General features: G+C 50.9%; 1 protein-coding gene across 2 annotated transcripts in view; it reads right to left on the bottom strand.

Moving 5' to 3' along the window:
- Positions 1-985: 985 nt before the first annotated feature.
- The window catches only part of LOC135102949 (homeotic protein spalt-major-like), a 27,506-nt gene continuing 13,970 nt past the window's right edge, over positions 986-14,521 (bottom strand). The window contains exons 2-6 of one of the 2 annotated variants that reach the window (XM_064008682.1): positions 6,381-9,950; positions 5,885-6,018; positions 5,012-5,471; positions 4,600-4,739; positions 986-4,491 (exon numbers count right to left, since the gene is read on the bottom strand). In XM_064008682.1, coding sequence (XP_063864752.1) covers positions 4,618-4,739; positions 5,012-5,471; positions 5,885-6,018; positions 6,381-9,950 — 4,286 coding nt within the window. In that variant the 3' untranslated portion in view covers positions 986-4,491; positions 4,600-4,617. The remainder of the gene's footprint in view (positions 4,492-4,599; positions 4,740-5,011; positions 5,472-5,884; positions 6,019-6,380; positions 9,951-14,521) is intronic. The other variant, XM_064008683.1, reaches the window with a different exon arrangement.

The raw sequence follows: 14,521 nt of genomic DNA, 5'->3' as shown, positions 1-14,521 counted from the left end.
GTTCTTCCCATACATCACTCCACGTCCTCCGTCTCTCCTGACATTATTATTCGTGTAACCCATTCACACATCCCGCTCACGCTTTCCCCTCTCTATTAGCGCTTAAACACACATTTCTGCCGGATTCATACTTGGTTCGACATACCTCCTCATAGGCCTCTGTACTTCACTACACACACACACACACACACACACACACACACACACACACACACACACACATTTCCTGTGTGTGTGTGTGTGTGTGTGTGTGTGTGTGTGTGTGTGTGTGTGTTTAATACTGGTAGAGTGTTCAAATGTATAATTTCTATTCCATTATTGTTTAAAAATCCAGAATACCTTACTAGGTGTGAAAAATGTTATGTGATTTTATGCTACTACTACTACTACTACTACTACTACTACTACTACTACTACTACTACTACTACTACTGCTACTTTTACAGTTACTACTACTTTTACTGTTACTACTACTACTACTACTACTACTACTACTACTACTACTACTACTACTACTACTATACATAATTTTATTCATTTTATTTTTTTCCCCTTATGAAGTCATCACCGTAACTGGATGTTCATTCAGGTTTCAGCCTTAATTCTTCAGCCAAGTTCCTTATTGGGTCCCTTTTATGAAATAGGGTTTTTCTTTTGTTCCTAGTAAGATCTGCTTTCCTAACAGCACTCCTTTGCGATATAATTAATTTGTATGTGTCAAAACCCTTTGGTAGTTGTCCGCTCTGCTCACCTAGAGAGCAACAAGTGCTCTTTATGAGTGCTGCAGCAATGCGTGTCTCACCCCATCACTGCCCTGATTCTGTGGAGGACTTGGGCACCTTGCTTCTTCCATCAGTCCTGGACTTGTCACTGGCCAAAATAACACAGTTTCACATCAGTTGATCAGGCGTGTGTACTCTCTGGGGGCGGGCGTGGGGCACAAGATGTCACTTCAGGAAGGTTCAGGATAGTCATACCAAGGGCATACAATGGTACTCTTTTAATTATGAAGGATGCTGCTGACAAACTGGCTTTATTACAACTAGAGCGACGCGGCTCACGGTGTGTCACGTGGTATTACAGGGCAGGCGGAGGCAGGTCTCACCCCGGGAACGGCTATCATAGAATAGTACAAAAATAGCTTCTCCTCTGTTCCCGGGCCGAGACGTGCAGATAGCGAGTTAGGTTCTCACACAGATATCAAAATAATATGATTACTCTCTAGATCCGGTACAAGTAACGACACAGGGAGCTTCGGAGGAGTCTAAGGAGGCTGGAGATGGCTGACGCGCCACAGACACAGATGAAGGAGGGAAGAACGGGGGAAATGAGGGACAGGCAAAGAAAACGAGGAAGGTAAAAAAGTTCCAGGATCCACCGGAGTCCAGGGAGGAGAGGGTCCATTTTCTGTGACTGACGGGGTCTATTGGAGGGCAGACTGAGGCAGAGACATGAAGGGCTGGAAGGAAGGAGGGGAGGGCCAGACGGGTCGGTGGCTGAGCATGACACTGGAATGACTTCACTGTGTGCGCGGTCAGCTCGGCCGTATCACAGACGTACACCCAGGGGAGCCTCGCTGATCCGTGCACGTTGAAGGTAAAGAGAGGCGGAGAGATAGAGAGGGAGACCGAGAGGATAACAGGGACCAGTAGGGTTCTGGAGAGGCTTTTTGTCATGTCTCAACCGCGGGACTCTCTACGGCTGGCTAGGATGGAGAGAGAGAGAGAGAGAGAGAGAGAGAGAGAGAGAGAGAGAGAGAGAGAGAGAGAGAGAGAGAGAGAGAGAGAGAGAGAGAGAGAGAGAGAGGTTAAGGAAGGGAGGGAAAAGAAGCTATGTATATATATATTTTTTTACATATATATTGTTATTTTTAAAGAAAGGTTGCTGGTGTGTGAAGCCGTCTATGTCTACGGGTAAACCTTAACTCTATTATCGTCATCCTTAACCTGCTCCCTTGACCCTTCGTGCCAGCATCTACGCCACACACGTACACATAGAGATCTGATATGATAAATAGCCAGCGGACAGGCATGCGTGTGCTCTAATGCTATACAAACCTCGGCTCCTTCCACGTGTGACTTGATTATCTACAACATATGAATCGATATCTTATTAAGTGATATCATATTGGCTTTTTTTACCTAAACATCGTTATTTTTTACAGGGACACTACATATATATATTTTTCCTCATAAAAAAGCGAGAAATCTACCGGTAATCGTCTATAATCCATTAAAATTGTACAAAATGTTGAAAGTTTGACTTCCGTGCGAGGGTTCTTTTTTTTATTCTTTTTTTTTATATATATTTTTCATGGCAGCAAGAGTCCTTCGCTGTTGTTGCTGTAGCTGTCACAGACACGAACTACTGAGGTAAACCGAAGACTCCCGCGGCTGCTGACGGTGTGACCATGTCCAGGGGTGGTGGTGGTGGTGGTGACACTGGTGGTAAAGGTAAGGGCTTCTTTTTTAGTCATCACCTAATAAGTCCAACCAATGCCACTCGTGTGTGTGTGTGTGTGTGTGTGTGTGTGTGTGTGTGTGTGTGTGTGTGTGTGTGTATGTGTATGTGTGTGTGCGTGTGTGAGTGAGTGAGTGTTTAATGTGAGGACTGTCCCGGAAAGAGGAGAGGATGGAGGCTTGGTTCGATGTGATAATGAGGTGGTGTGGGGTTGAATGAAGTGGAATGAGGTGGATGGGAGATGAGTAGTGTGTGTGTGTGTGTGTGTGTGTGTGTGTGTGTGTGTGTGTGTGTGTGTGTGTGTGTGTGTCGGAAGGTGGCAGCGGACAAGGGGAGGGAGTAAGGGTAAGACGAGAGGGGGTGGGGACAAAGATATCCAAGTTTTCAGCAGCGCAATTCAGCCTTCTCTTGGTTTGTATTTTGTTTGTTTTCTCTCAGAACACCGACTGACCCTTCCGACTCCCTCGCGCGGGATATGTTGAGAGGACACACGACCTGCAGCGCCTTCCTTCCCTTCAGCCTCGCCGGTTTGCGTCCCGGTAATAACACGACGCCAGGTCAAGAGATTCACGCACACGCACGTACGTACGCGCACACATACACGCACACACGACCGGGGAGGTGGAGAAGATGGGGATGGATGGATGGATGGATGGATGGATAGATAGAGGGAGGGGAAGGGACACAACACAACAACATTCCGGCTGATACAGGGAAGGTGGTGGGTGGTGTGGGTAGTGATGGCGTGGGTGGGTGGTGCGGGTGGGTTTGGTGTGCAGCAGCAGCGACCCCACGAGACCCCGCTGAACACGCACACACGTTTGCTGGCCGCCTTTGCCCTTGGAATCCTTGGCCACCTGGAGGAGGAGGCATCGTAAAGGGCACCGCCGCCTGTTGCCGACGCGCTGGCCAATATTGCACTGTTTGTTGCAGAGAGAGAGAGAGAGAGAGAGAGAGAGAGAGAGAGAGAGAGAGAGAGAGAGAGAGAGAGAGAGAGAGAGAGAATCTGTCACGGCCATTATGTACCTTGCCGTGTAACAGGAGCAGCTTGGCATCGCCGCCCTCCACATGCCTTACTTTCACAATTCACTGTTCGCGCGCAGGTGTGCAGCAGCACCTTGGAGGTGTGCGGAGGGACACTCAAGTTTGTGGGAGTCAGTCAGTCTCATCGCGTGGGGCGCTGGTGTGTCCGATGGCTGCTTCAGGCTGACGCACAAATCTACCCCAGTAACAAGGAAAAATCAACTAGAGTATCACAGAGTTCAGGGTTTGTCTAAGAAATGCCCATTCCCAAAGATAGCGCTTGTGACATCACTTCCGGACCGCGGGGGTCAGGCAGGGTCACATATTTCCCCGGTGCCTGGCTTCATGCCGGGCCGCGGAGGCATGAGTCCCAGCCTCAGCCGGCATGGCCTGGCCTCGCCTCGCCCTGGCGTGCGGTGATGAGTCCTGCGGGGGATTGCGGCGGATAGAATGTCTGGCCGTGGCTGCGGGGCTGCGGGGCTGAGGATCCAACCAAGCGGGACGGGAGACTAGAGTGAGAGGAACTAAGGTGGTGCACGAGGGGCGGTCAGGCGGGCCCCGGGTGGACGCTCTGAGGCGAGTCACTTCTCTTGGTTGACACATGAAATAACACATGAAACGAAACTGGGGATTTCCAGCGACGCGAAGGTGAGATCTTTGCACTTTGGAAGCAGGAGTCACCCTGTCGGCGCGACGCTTCTGCTGCTGCCGCCGCTCATGGGGCGGGAGGAGGGGTGGGGGAGGGGTCCACCTTGGTCACGGAGGGTCATGGCAGCTAAACATCTGCCACCACCGTCAAATTTTTGTCCTCCCAGAGTGCACAGTCTGACCGCCGTCCTCCGTGCCTCCAACGGCCCCCACACGACGCCGAGCTGCGCTGTGCATCACACTGTGTCGGTGGCCGGAGTGGAGGCGTCGCGGCGCACGGCGGGAGGGTGGCGAGGCTGGCCTGGTCACTCGGGATAGCACAGGGGCCGGCTACTGACGGGGCCGTGGACCACCTCAGTCCTGCAAGGAGAAGCACGGGCTGTTAACGGAACATTCTCGTCTTGAGGGATTATTGAGTTAATAGTTTGCTTGAGGCGCGACCCGTCACCACGACACAGGACAACTCACGTCTAGGAGTGGCGGAGATCACGTGCGTGTCAATGGCATGACTTCGGGGGCAGGAGAGGGACACGGGGCCGCGTCAGGAGTGGGCTGAGCCTCTGCCTCGGGAGGTGCTCCTTCTAACAATTCACCCTCGCACCCGGGGCCTGTGGGAGGAAGACTGCTGCAGGAGGACCGTGGCACCACAGGTTACCTTACCATCAACTCGCGCGCGCGTGCACACACACACACACACACACACACACACACACACACACACACACACACACACACACACACACACACGCGTAAACACTCACACACGCAAACACACACACACACACACACACACACACACACACACACACACACACACACACACACACACACACACACACACACAAACAAAAAAAAAAAAAAGGGGGATAATGTGACTTACCCGAGGCTCGCTTGGGCACCGGCAGCATATTCTCTCCCTCCCTTTCTCTCTTCACTCTGAAGTCCACCATTTTATCCTCCTCCCTCGCCTGGTGGAGGAGCGCAGCAGCCACGGCCGGAGGGAGGGAGGGTGGGAGAGGGGAGTGGATGGACGTGGGTAGCGGGGAGTGGATAGATGTGGCGAGAGGCGAGTGTAAGGAGGTAGCGAGGGGAGAATGTAGGGAAGTTGGGAGCGGAGAGTGAAGTGATGAGGGGAGAGGGGAGGCCAGTGTTGCAGGGAGCGAGGTGACTAAGGAAGCTGGGAGTGAGAGGGGAGAGGGCGAGGTGAGGGAGGGCGAGATGGAGGAGGAGGTGTCCGGGGTGGAGACGCTGGTGCCGTTGGCTTTGGAGGCGCCGTCTTGTGGAAGGTCACGACAGCCGTCACGAATCTTGTGGGTCAACATGTGCTGCTTCATATTCCCCTACACGGGAGAAGCAGAGTTAGTACATACGCCTGACAGGAGGGAGTGTTTGCTTGGGGTGGGGGTGGTGGGGACTCTATTTAACTGCACAAATATTCACATAAGTAGAGAGGAATCGGATATATGTATAAATTCATCTTAGTATAAAATCAAACCACACTAACACGAAGTAAACAAGAGTAGTAATAGGCAGGTATGTTTCGAATAAGGACTGCCACGTATAGACCTGACATGTTCTTGCAGCTTCTTTTATTTTCTTGTTCTTATGTTCCCATATCCTAAGAAAGGGAAAGAAAGACTTGACAGAGGAAGGAATAACAGACTATTGGCTGGCAAAATAAGGAGGGAGCAGAGTTACGACTGGAGATGGAAGAAGAAGAAAAATGTTTAGGGTCAGCGGGCGAGAACCTCACCTTAGTGGAGAAGCCTCGGTCACAGATGGAGCACTTGAAGGGCCGCTCCTTGGTGTGTGAGCGGTAGTGGATCTCCAATGCAGACTGACACGCAAAGGTCTTGAAGCACAGCTGGCACGTGGTGTTACCTCGACCTGCGGACAAGCGATGCGATGAAGAGTGTGTGTGTGTGTGTGTGTGTGTGTGTGTGTGTGTGTGTGTGTGTGTGTGTGTGTGTGTGATATTCTCTTGTATTCTTTCCAATGTATAGGTCTCTGCCTTTCCTTATTTTTTTTTATTGATATGATATCACGAAATTATACATGGGAAAGAGAGAGAGAGAGAGAGAGAGAGAGAGAGAGAGAGAGAGAGAGAGAGAGAGAGAGAGAGAGAGAGAGAGAGAATGTCTATGTAGTATTTCCTGTAATTTCAAGCTGCTGTTTTTTTGAGTCTTGGGCAAGGTGTTGGTTGTGTGAGGGCTTGACAAAGGGCAGGGAGCTACGTGGCTGAGGGTTACCTGGAACATTGGGCAGGAAGAGCGGGTTGAGTCCTGGCAGGCTGTGTGTGCTCGGCGTCATGGCAGCGGTGGTGAGGGGCGGTGGGAAGAGGCCGAAGGGAGAATAGAGGTTGGGGTGTGGGCGGGACACCAGGTCCAGCGGGAGTGAGACTCCACCATCCTGGCTACCAGTGCTGACGGCGGGGCTGACAGCGCTTCCCAGCGCTTGCTGCTGATCAGACGGTGACACTTGGCTGTCGCCGCCTGGGGCGTCGTGAGATCGATCACCAATATCGGAGTAATCTGAGGGTGTGGGCGACACAGATACTCGTGGGGATGTCATGCCGTTGAAGGAGTCTTCCCGGGCCCTCATGGTGAGGTCCTCTGCCGTGCGCTGCTCTGCGCTTCCCGTCGAGGAGGACCTGGACGAGGTGCTGAAAGGCCGCAGGTACTTGTCGTCCTCCGTGCCGCGCTCCTCGCTCTCCATCATCTCGCGGTGCCGCATGGCCTCCGGTGAGAGCTGGAATCGCAAATGGAGAGGAAGTGGCGGGAAGCCTTGGAGGGGCGGCGGGGGGAGCGGGAAGCCAGAAGGCATCATCTGTGGCAGGGAGGTGGGGGTGTGCAAGTGTGGGTAGTCCCTCACTTCGGCGGCGGCGATTTGCTCGGGGCTGAGGTCTGTGGGCTCTCCCGTGTGCTGACGGATGTGTTGTTGCAACACCAGCGCATTGGTGTATTTCTTGTGGCACACCGGACACTGATGCAACATGCGCATGGGCGGCTTGGCACGATGCACACCCATGTGGGTCTTGAGATTTCCTTTGGTGGTGAAAGCTCGCCCACAAATCTTGCACTTGAAGGGCCGCTCGCCAGTGTGGGTGCGGTAGTGCATCTGGAGGGCTGATTTGCACGAAAGAACTCTGTGACAAATCACACACTGATTTGGATCCGTCAGTTTGTTCTCGATGTTATTCACGAGCTGCTCAAGTTTCATGGTTTCGCTCGTCTTCTGTATCTCGATGAGCGCCTCCCACGAGTTGTCGTTGCTGCCTGGCTTGGGCAAGAGGTTGGTATAGATATTAGGGTCCTTGGCGGGGTCGATGCCAGGGGGCACCGCCGTTATGTTCGGTGGAGGGCCCATGGGGGCTGGGAATGAGGTAGGAAGTCCAGGGAGGAAAGGGAAGTTAAGGGGCATTCTGGGACCCGAGAAGGGGATGGTCGGCATTCCCAGCGGACGAAAGTCTGGCCGCATCCTGAGATCCGTCGGCTGCTCAGAGGTGACGGATCGGGAATCGCTGCTGTCTCTGTCCTGCTCCTCCTTGGCGGCACTGGCGCCGCCTCCGCTGCTGCCGCCGCCACTTACGTTTCCCCCGCCGTTTCCTTCATTGTAGTCTTTGAGTTCGCGTTCAGTTCGAACACGAATGTCGAGAGGTGTCTGGTCAGCGCTGAGGTCCCTCTCGGGGCTCTTCTTCTCCATCAAGGTTCGCATCTCCTGAGAATCGAGAAAACTTTCTTTGGACAGCCTGCTCTCCCTCTCGAAGTTGGAGTCGTTGTCGTATTTCTCACCCTCGTACTTGTCTCCCTCGAACTTGTTTTCCTCCTCGAACTTGTTTTCCCCCTCGAATTTGTCCCCCTCGAATTTGTCCTCTTCAAACTTGTCCTCCTCATACTTCTTGCCAAAGGCGGACTCTTCCTCGAAGTTGGCTTCATCGCTCATCTTCTTGATTTCATCGAGTGCCTTCTCCTCGCTGCTTCGATTGTCCTCTTCGTACCTCCTTTCGCCCTCAAGACTCTTATCTTCGTTGTAGTCCTTCTCACTTTCAAAGGTTTTCTCTTGATCAAATCTTTTATCGACGTTGAACAGCTTATCGTTCTTGAAGGCAGAGTCACTGGCCTGACTCTCCTCTCCCATGTCCACCACGCTACTGTGGTCGTTCGTGTCGTTTTTGACATCGAAGTGCGGCGATCTCAGTCCCTCGTCCACGTCCATTCTGCCTGAATCTAATTTTTCGGGTTTGAAATTTGGGTCTAGCGAGTCTGGCGAAGAACGCGGCTCCGAAACAGTCAGGTTCTCTGGCTCGTCCTCCCGCCCCTGTCTTGCCAGGTTCAAAAGGTTGAAAGGTCGGTGGAGGTGATCGAGAGATGGTGGAGGTCCGGGCAGGCGGTAAGGGGGTAGGGCGGGGCCGCCGGGGAGGGAAGTGAAGGGGTTTGGTGGCCCTGTAGGGGGAGATGGAAATTCCTTTAGCTCCCCCAGCTGGGCCAGCAGCGGCGGGTGGAACTTGTCGAGGTGTTCGGGTACTGGGTGCGGGTTCATTTTGACGTGAGGGAACCTTGCCGCGTGACGCTGAAAATGAACCTTAAGGTTTCCTTTCGTTGTGAATCTGTTACCGCAGATATTACATTTAAAGGGACGCTCCCCAGTGTGGGACCTGATATGGATCTGGAGAGCTGAGTCGCTGCCGAACACCTTGCCGCAGTACCTGCAGCGGTGCTTGTAATAAGGATCCTTGCCGTCATTGGGTCTGTGGTCGTCAATTAGGCGGCTTGTTAGGAGTCCCTGGGAGGCATTGTTGAGGACGTTGTTGGCGGTGCGCTGTAGCATCTCGAGGGTGTTGGGTTCGTCTGGCGGCGGCGGTTCGGTGTGCTGAATCACGGATGACGCGATGCTGGAAGCCGTCATGGGAGGGGAGAGCGGTCGGTCGCGTGGATCTGACGTCGGCGGAGGGCCGCTGGTGCTTGCGGGACACAGCGGCGAGCTGACAGGCGGACGCTCGGTGCTGCTGGGCTCACTGGTGGGCGGGACCTTGAATCTTTCCATGAGTGTGCTAATGAAAGAACTGCTGCTGTGGCTGCTCTCAGTGGTTGTGGGCGGCGGGGGTCGAGGAGTGGGTGTTGGTGAGGAGGGCGTCTCCAGTCGATCAGTGGACTCGCTTGTGCTCTTTGACTCTCCCTCCGGAAAATTTGGCAGGCCAGGGCTTCCTTCTTTGCTCTTAATGGAGAGCTGCGCCTGCAGTTGTTGGATGAGCTGCAATTGCATCATCTGCTGGTGCTGCAGCGTATACAGCGTTCCCTGCAACAGCGCAAACTCTTGCATCGTTTGTGAGTTGTTGGGAGAATTCGCGTTGGTGTTGTTCATGGCGTTGGTGGCGAATTGCGCCAGGGCCATCCTGGTGTTCTGGATGGCCTCCAGCGCCAAGTTGGACTGCGCCAGCTGCTGTGCGATGGGTCCGACCTGTGGGAGGCCGGTGGACTGCGCCAATAGTTGTCTGATCTGCGCCAGGGAGCCGCTCTCCACGGGGTTGCTGTCACTGTCGTAGCCATTGTTTCGGTCCACCGAGGACTCGCGGGACTCGGGTGTGGCTGGTTCGGGCGCCTCTCGGGCCTTGAGGGCGTGCGCCTGGTTGTTGTTTGCCACATCCTGGTGGCGCCGTACCTCATCTGGATGATTGACATCATGGGGCGGCTGGCGAGGGGTGTCGGGGACGGGGAGTACGGGCGGCTCGCGACCACACGCCAGCCGATGCTCTTCCAGCTGCTCACGGGACCCCAACTCGGCGCGGCAGTAAGGACAGATGTATGGCTCGTCCGCCTCACCTGAAAGAGAGAGAAACTCTTGATAAGATTGCAGGGCCAGAGGTGGAGGAGAGGCAAATGGACAGGGAGAAAGGAGGGAACCACCGACGTGATAGTAAAGAATGCATTGGCAGTAAAGAATAGACTGCCTTTGAGCCAACGCTCACTGAACAGTCAGTGCCAAAGCACGTGGCTGTAGTCTCTGTCCACAGGAGGAGATACAGTGCTGCTTAAGTACTATCTTTAAGTGCTGGGGTAGCGCTCCCTTGCCTTCACGAAACTCCTTAGCAGTACAGTAGCCCTAATGTTCTCATCAAGGATAGATACGTAGTCTGTGATGTGGATGTGTTAAGTATGATTTTCTTAAGAACAAAAACAAAATGACTGCTTGTATCGTTGTATTACTTATTATTCGACATACATATCGTAACATTTTATTGTGGTGTAAATAACGTAGCAGTTGTTGGTGTTCTTGCTTCCTGCATAACACAGCTTGTCTAGAGTAATCTAGTAAGCGACTCGCTAAGCGCTCCTGCACAACCCAGAGATTCAGGAGGGGAGGAGCCACACGGGCCATTCCTACGCACCTTGCATGACGGGTGTCTCTCTTCAATAGCCCAACATCAGTGGCCATCACCGGCTGCTAGTATAACTGAGAGATGACGACTCCGTGATTATGAAAACAGATCCGAATAATTTAATCGTATTGTTCCCATGTTTATATAGGTACATCAGGCGAGAGAGCAGAAGGGGGAGCGTTAGTGTTACATAACATAACGTTCCACCCTTCGCTATGGTGTTGTGTTCTAAAGTCATCCAAAAGCGATGCCACCAAGTCCAGTGAATTTCATGTCTATAAATAAAAGTAGGAACTGGTATATGGACTCGTGAACTGCCTTATATCAAGAACTCCGCAAAGACCAAGAACAGTGAATGTGATTGCTGGAGGTAATTATCTAATACTTTTTTTTTTGTTTTGTTTTTTTTGCATGAGCCTTTTGTACAACATGACATCACTTCCCAGGACAGCAGTACATGATCGCGTTGGGAAGGTGTTCTGTCTAGAGTCTGTTTTAGTGTGCTCGAATGTCACGTTCACCTGTGCATGCTCGTATAAAATGATGTGCCTTTCTGTTATGAAGGGAAACAATGTAGGTAGCAAACGAGTTATGTTCAGAAAGTAGTGAGACTTTTTCCTGTTTTATAATTACAAGTATAATAACCTTGATACTTTTGAGTGCACATCATGTACACTTATTTTTCTTTGTTTAAAAATAATTGTGCTTTACTTTAACTTACGAATATACGAGAAATGTGCAGTACACGTGTTCTTCCTTGCTACGTGTAAAGTCCATATTATTAACAAATATTATTATTCATCACCTCTGGGTATACACTTCTTCATCCCCTCTGTGTGTATATCATAACGAGTATATTTTTCAAATTGCCCAAAGTATAAAGTGACCTTCAAAATTTAGCGGAGTGATCTTTACGTAGACTTTTCTCTTTTCTGGTCTTGGCGGAATGTAATGTTAATGAAAGATGTGTGTGCCTTGTGTGAACGCCCCCGATGACATTTTTTTTTTTTCAGAGGGATCACAATACAATAAAAAAGGATCACATGCGCACAAGCCACCCATTAAATTGTCACATCTCTTATTCTGTCAGCACATTGCATTATATGGTTTGTTATGATGAAATTCGATGTTTTTTTTTGGTTTCATTTATAGGAGCACGACGTTTGATCTTATTACGTATTTTTTAAGTTATTCAGGACACGTCAGCTTGCCTTCAGTTACGAAAGAAAACATGGATGGTTACGGAAGATACTAAGAAGCAATCACGTATTTCTTCCTCCTTGATAATCCATAGCTAAGATGGCTGGCTGACTAACTGCTTCTGCTCCATTAACATCTCTTCTTCCTCTTCACTATAAATGTTCTTCCCTGTCTTCCCTTTCTTATATCTCTTCCTTCCCATTCTCAGTATTTCCTCGTCTGTTTCTTTCATAGTAATACATTTATTTTTTCTTTAATTCTTCAGTCTGCCATCAAGAAAATAAGGAATTGCCTCTCATCGCGCTCGTAGATCAAGACAAAAAGGCCGCGCTGTAACTATGGGAGAGCGCTATCCCTCCCGCTAAGTGGCGCCGGACATAAGGGTATAGGTCCTCCACTAATGAATCAAGTGTCTCGGCTGTTACTTTTCTTATGTCCTCGTTGCTGCGGCGACCGATATCACTTCGCTAATCAGTGTTACTTTTACCTCGTCAAAACACATTCGTTTCTCTACAGATCAGTCATATATTCCATTAATTCGTCTTGAGTAGTATAAGAAAATCCTGTCTGGCAACTCTGCGGAGATTTTTTTTTTTTTTGTCTAGAATACGTCATAACAAACACCTACTAAGGTTATCGAACATGCGAGTTTCTCAGTTTCCTTTTATCTCTTCACGAAGTCTACGGTCCTGCCACCCATGGTTTCCCTTACAGTGGTTCTTGCAGTGTCCGAGTGGTGTGTTTGCCCGCTTCCGCGCTGTGCCTCCTGCTTGCGGCGTGATGTTAAATTAAGTGAGTTTTCAGAAAGGTTGAGTTGTCTGTGAGTCACGTAGGGAGGAGAGGGAGACAGGAGAGGAGGAGGAGGAGAAGGGAGGGAGTTTGCAAGGGTGGAGGGATGGGAGACTCAGGAGGGAGTGGAAGAGAGGGATAATGTCTGGTTTTGTTTGAATCTTATCGTAGTTTTAATTCAACATCATAAATATTTCTGTAGCTTGTTATTCAGCGTAGTCTTGTGTGATTCATATTTTTACTTACTCTTTGTTCTTCTTTGTTCCATTTGCGCCATCTTATTTCAGTCTCGTCATAGCTTTGCTTCCGCCTTGTGTGATGCGCTAGTCTTTCTTATACTCTTGTTAGACTACCGTAACGTTGCTGTAGTGATGTATTAGCTTAATAGCTTATTGGTTATTTCAGTCTTATAGTCTCATTTCAATCTTGTCCTACGCTTGCCTCTGTCTTTTTCTCATCCTCACGTAATGCTCGACTCAACTCTCGCCTCGCCGCTCTCCTTAAATAGTTGTCCTTCCTTTGTGGCTTTGAACTTGTTGAGAAAGTCTTTGCTCCTGATGTACCTTCCATTATGTGTGAGTGTTCATTTAAGATATAGAACTATACCTCAAAAGCTCCGCTTTTTTAAAGAAATAAAGTTGATACAATCTTTCCTTTATTAGCCGGTTCGGGAAATGCTGAGCTGATTTAGGAAGTGAATATACTGAGATCGGAAGACGATGACGAGATAAAGACGAGTCACAGACCTTTGCCGCCGGACACCTCTGACCACAGACGCTGCTGAACAACTGGCAGAGAAAGCCAGCTAGCGCTTCCTTGTCGCTCGAACATGACATTAGCGCCGCCGATGATGTTAATGCCTCGAGCCGCAAATGACCCGCAGGACGGACCAACCCGCCCCTCGCCCCCTGCCGCTGTCCACCCGGCGCCCCGCTACCAGCGGGTGTCTGGCCAAGAGGCTGATGCGCCGCTGCCTTTCCCCACCACCCCACCAGCCCTGCCCGCCGCCCCCCGCCCCCCAGTCACCCGTACTGTCTTGCTTATTTTCTTCTCACTTGATGGACAAATGTATATATTTTCAATTTCGCCAAACATTATAATTTTCTGTGTCGTCAAGCACTGAACGAAATATTTATTTTTGCTTCATTTAGATTTCCTCATTTTATAAATGCGAAGGAAAATGACTTAAAAGTAGTATTTTCTGAACTAGTATTTTATGCACCGAGCCGAGAGTTGGTGAGGGAGCAAGGGAGGGAGGGAGAGACGGAGGCACCAGCAGGAGCAGCGGCCGTGGAGGCAGGCACGAGGAGGGAGAAAGGGAGGGAGGGAGGGAAAGAAGGACAGGGAGCTGTCTCTCTCAACAGGGTGTGGAGAATGAGCTCTACTGAGACTCCACACTCGCAGAGGAAAACATTGAGGTGATTGGCTACAGTCTGGGCGGCTGAGGGTCGCGATTGGGCCGCGCCCCTCGGGGAGCCTCAAATCCGGCCATTCATCGCGTCTGTTTGAAGAGGCGGAAAAAAGGGGAAGATAAAAGTGCATGGGAACATCCTTTCTTAATAACCGGATAATGCCATTAGCGATGAAAGCATCACATAGGACGTTACTATGCCCTCCCTTCCCTTCTGCTAATGGCGGCTGCCCCTCCTTCCTCCCCTCCATCACTCTGCCCAACCTTTCCTCCAGGCCTTCTCGTCTCTCCCTCCCTCGCTCATTCACTCACTCATGTTAAGCAAAAATCTTCAACATGTTCAGGCGGAGAAACTCGTGTCTTTCACTTATCTTCCCCCGTGGTGACATGACCCTCTTCTCTTCCTTCCTCACTCAGTCCAGACGGCGTGGAGAGAGGAGGGAGGGAGGGGAGAAGACAGGCTGGGAGGAGGTAGGCGGGAGAGGAGGGGTTGGTGCTCGCCTGGCTGCCCACCTGCCCTAAGGAGCCACCATTTTGTTAGCGATGTCTCTGTTTGGATATGATAATGTTGAGTAGCGAGGCGAATGTGTCGCGTGGGAGACCCGGCGATGGGG

The sequence above is a fragment of the Scylla paramamosain genome, chromosome 8, assembly GCF_035594125.1.
Source record: "Scylla paramamosain isolate STU-SP2022 chromosome 8, ASM3559412v1, whole genome shotgun sequence".
Taxonomy (NCBI): domain Eukaryota; kingdom Metazoa; phylum Arthropoda; class Malacostraca; order Decapoda; family Portunidae; genus Scylla; species Scylla paramamosain.
The sequence above is the reverse complement of the archived record's forward strand: the minus strand, read 5'-3'. Positions and strand labels throughout refer to the sequence as shown.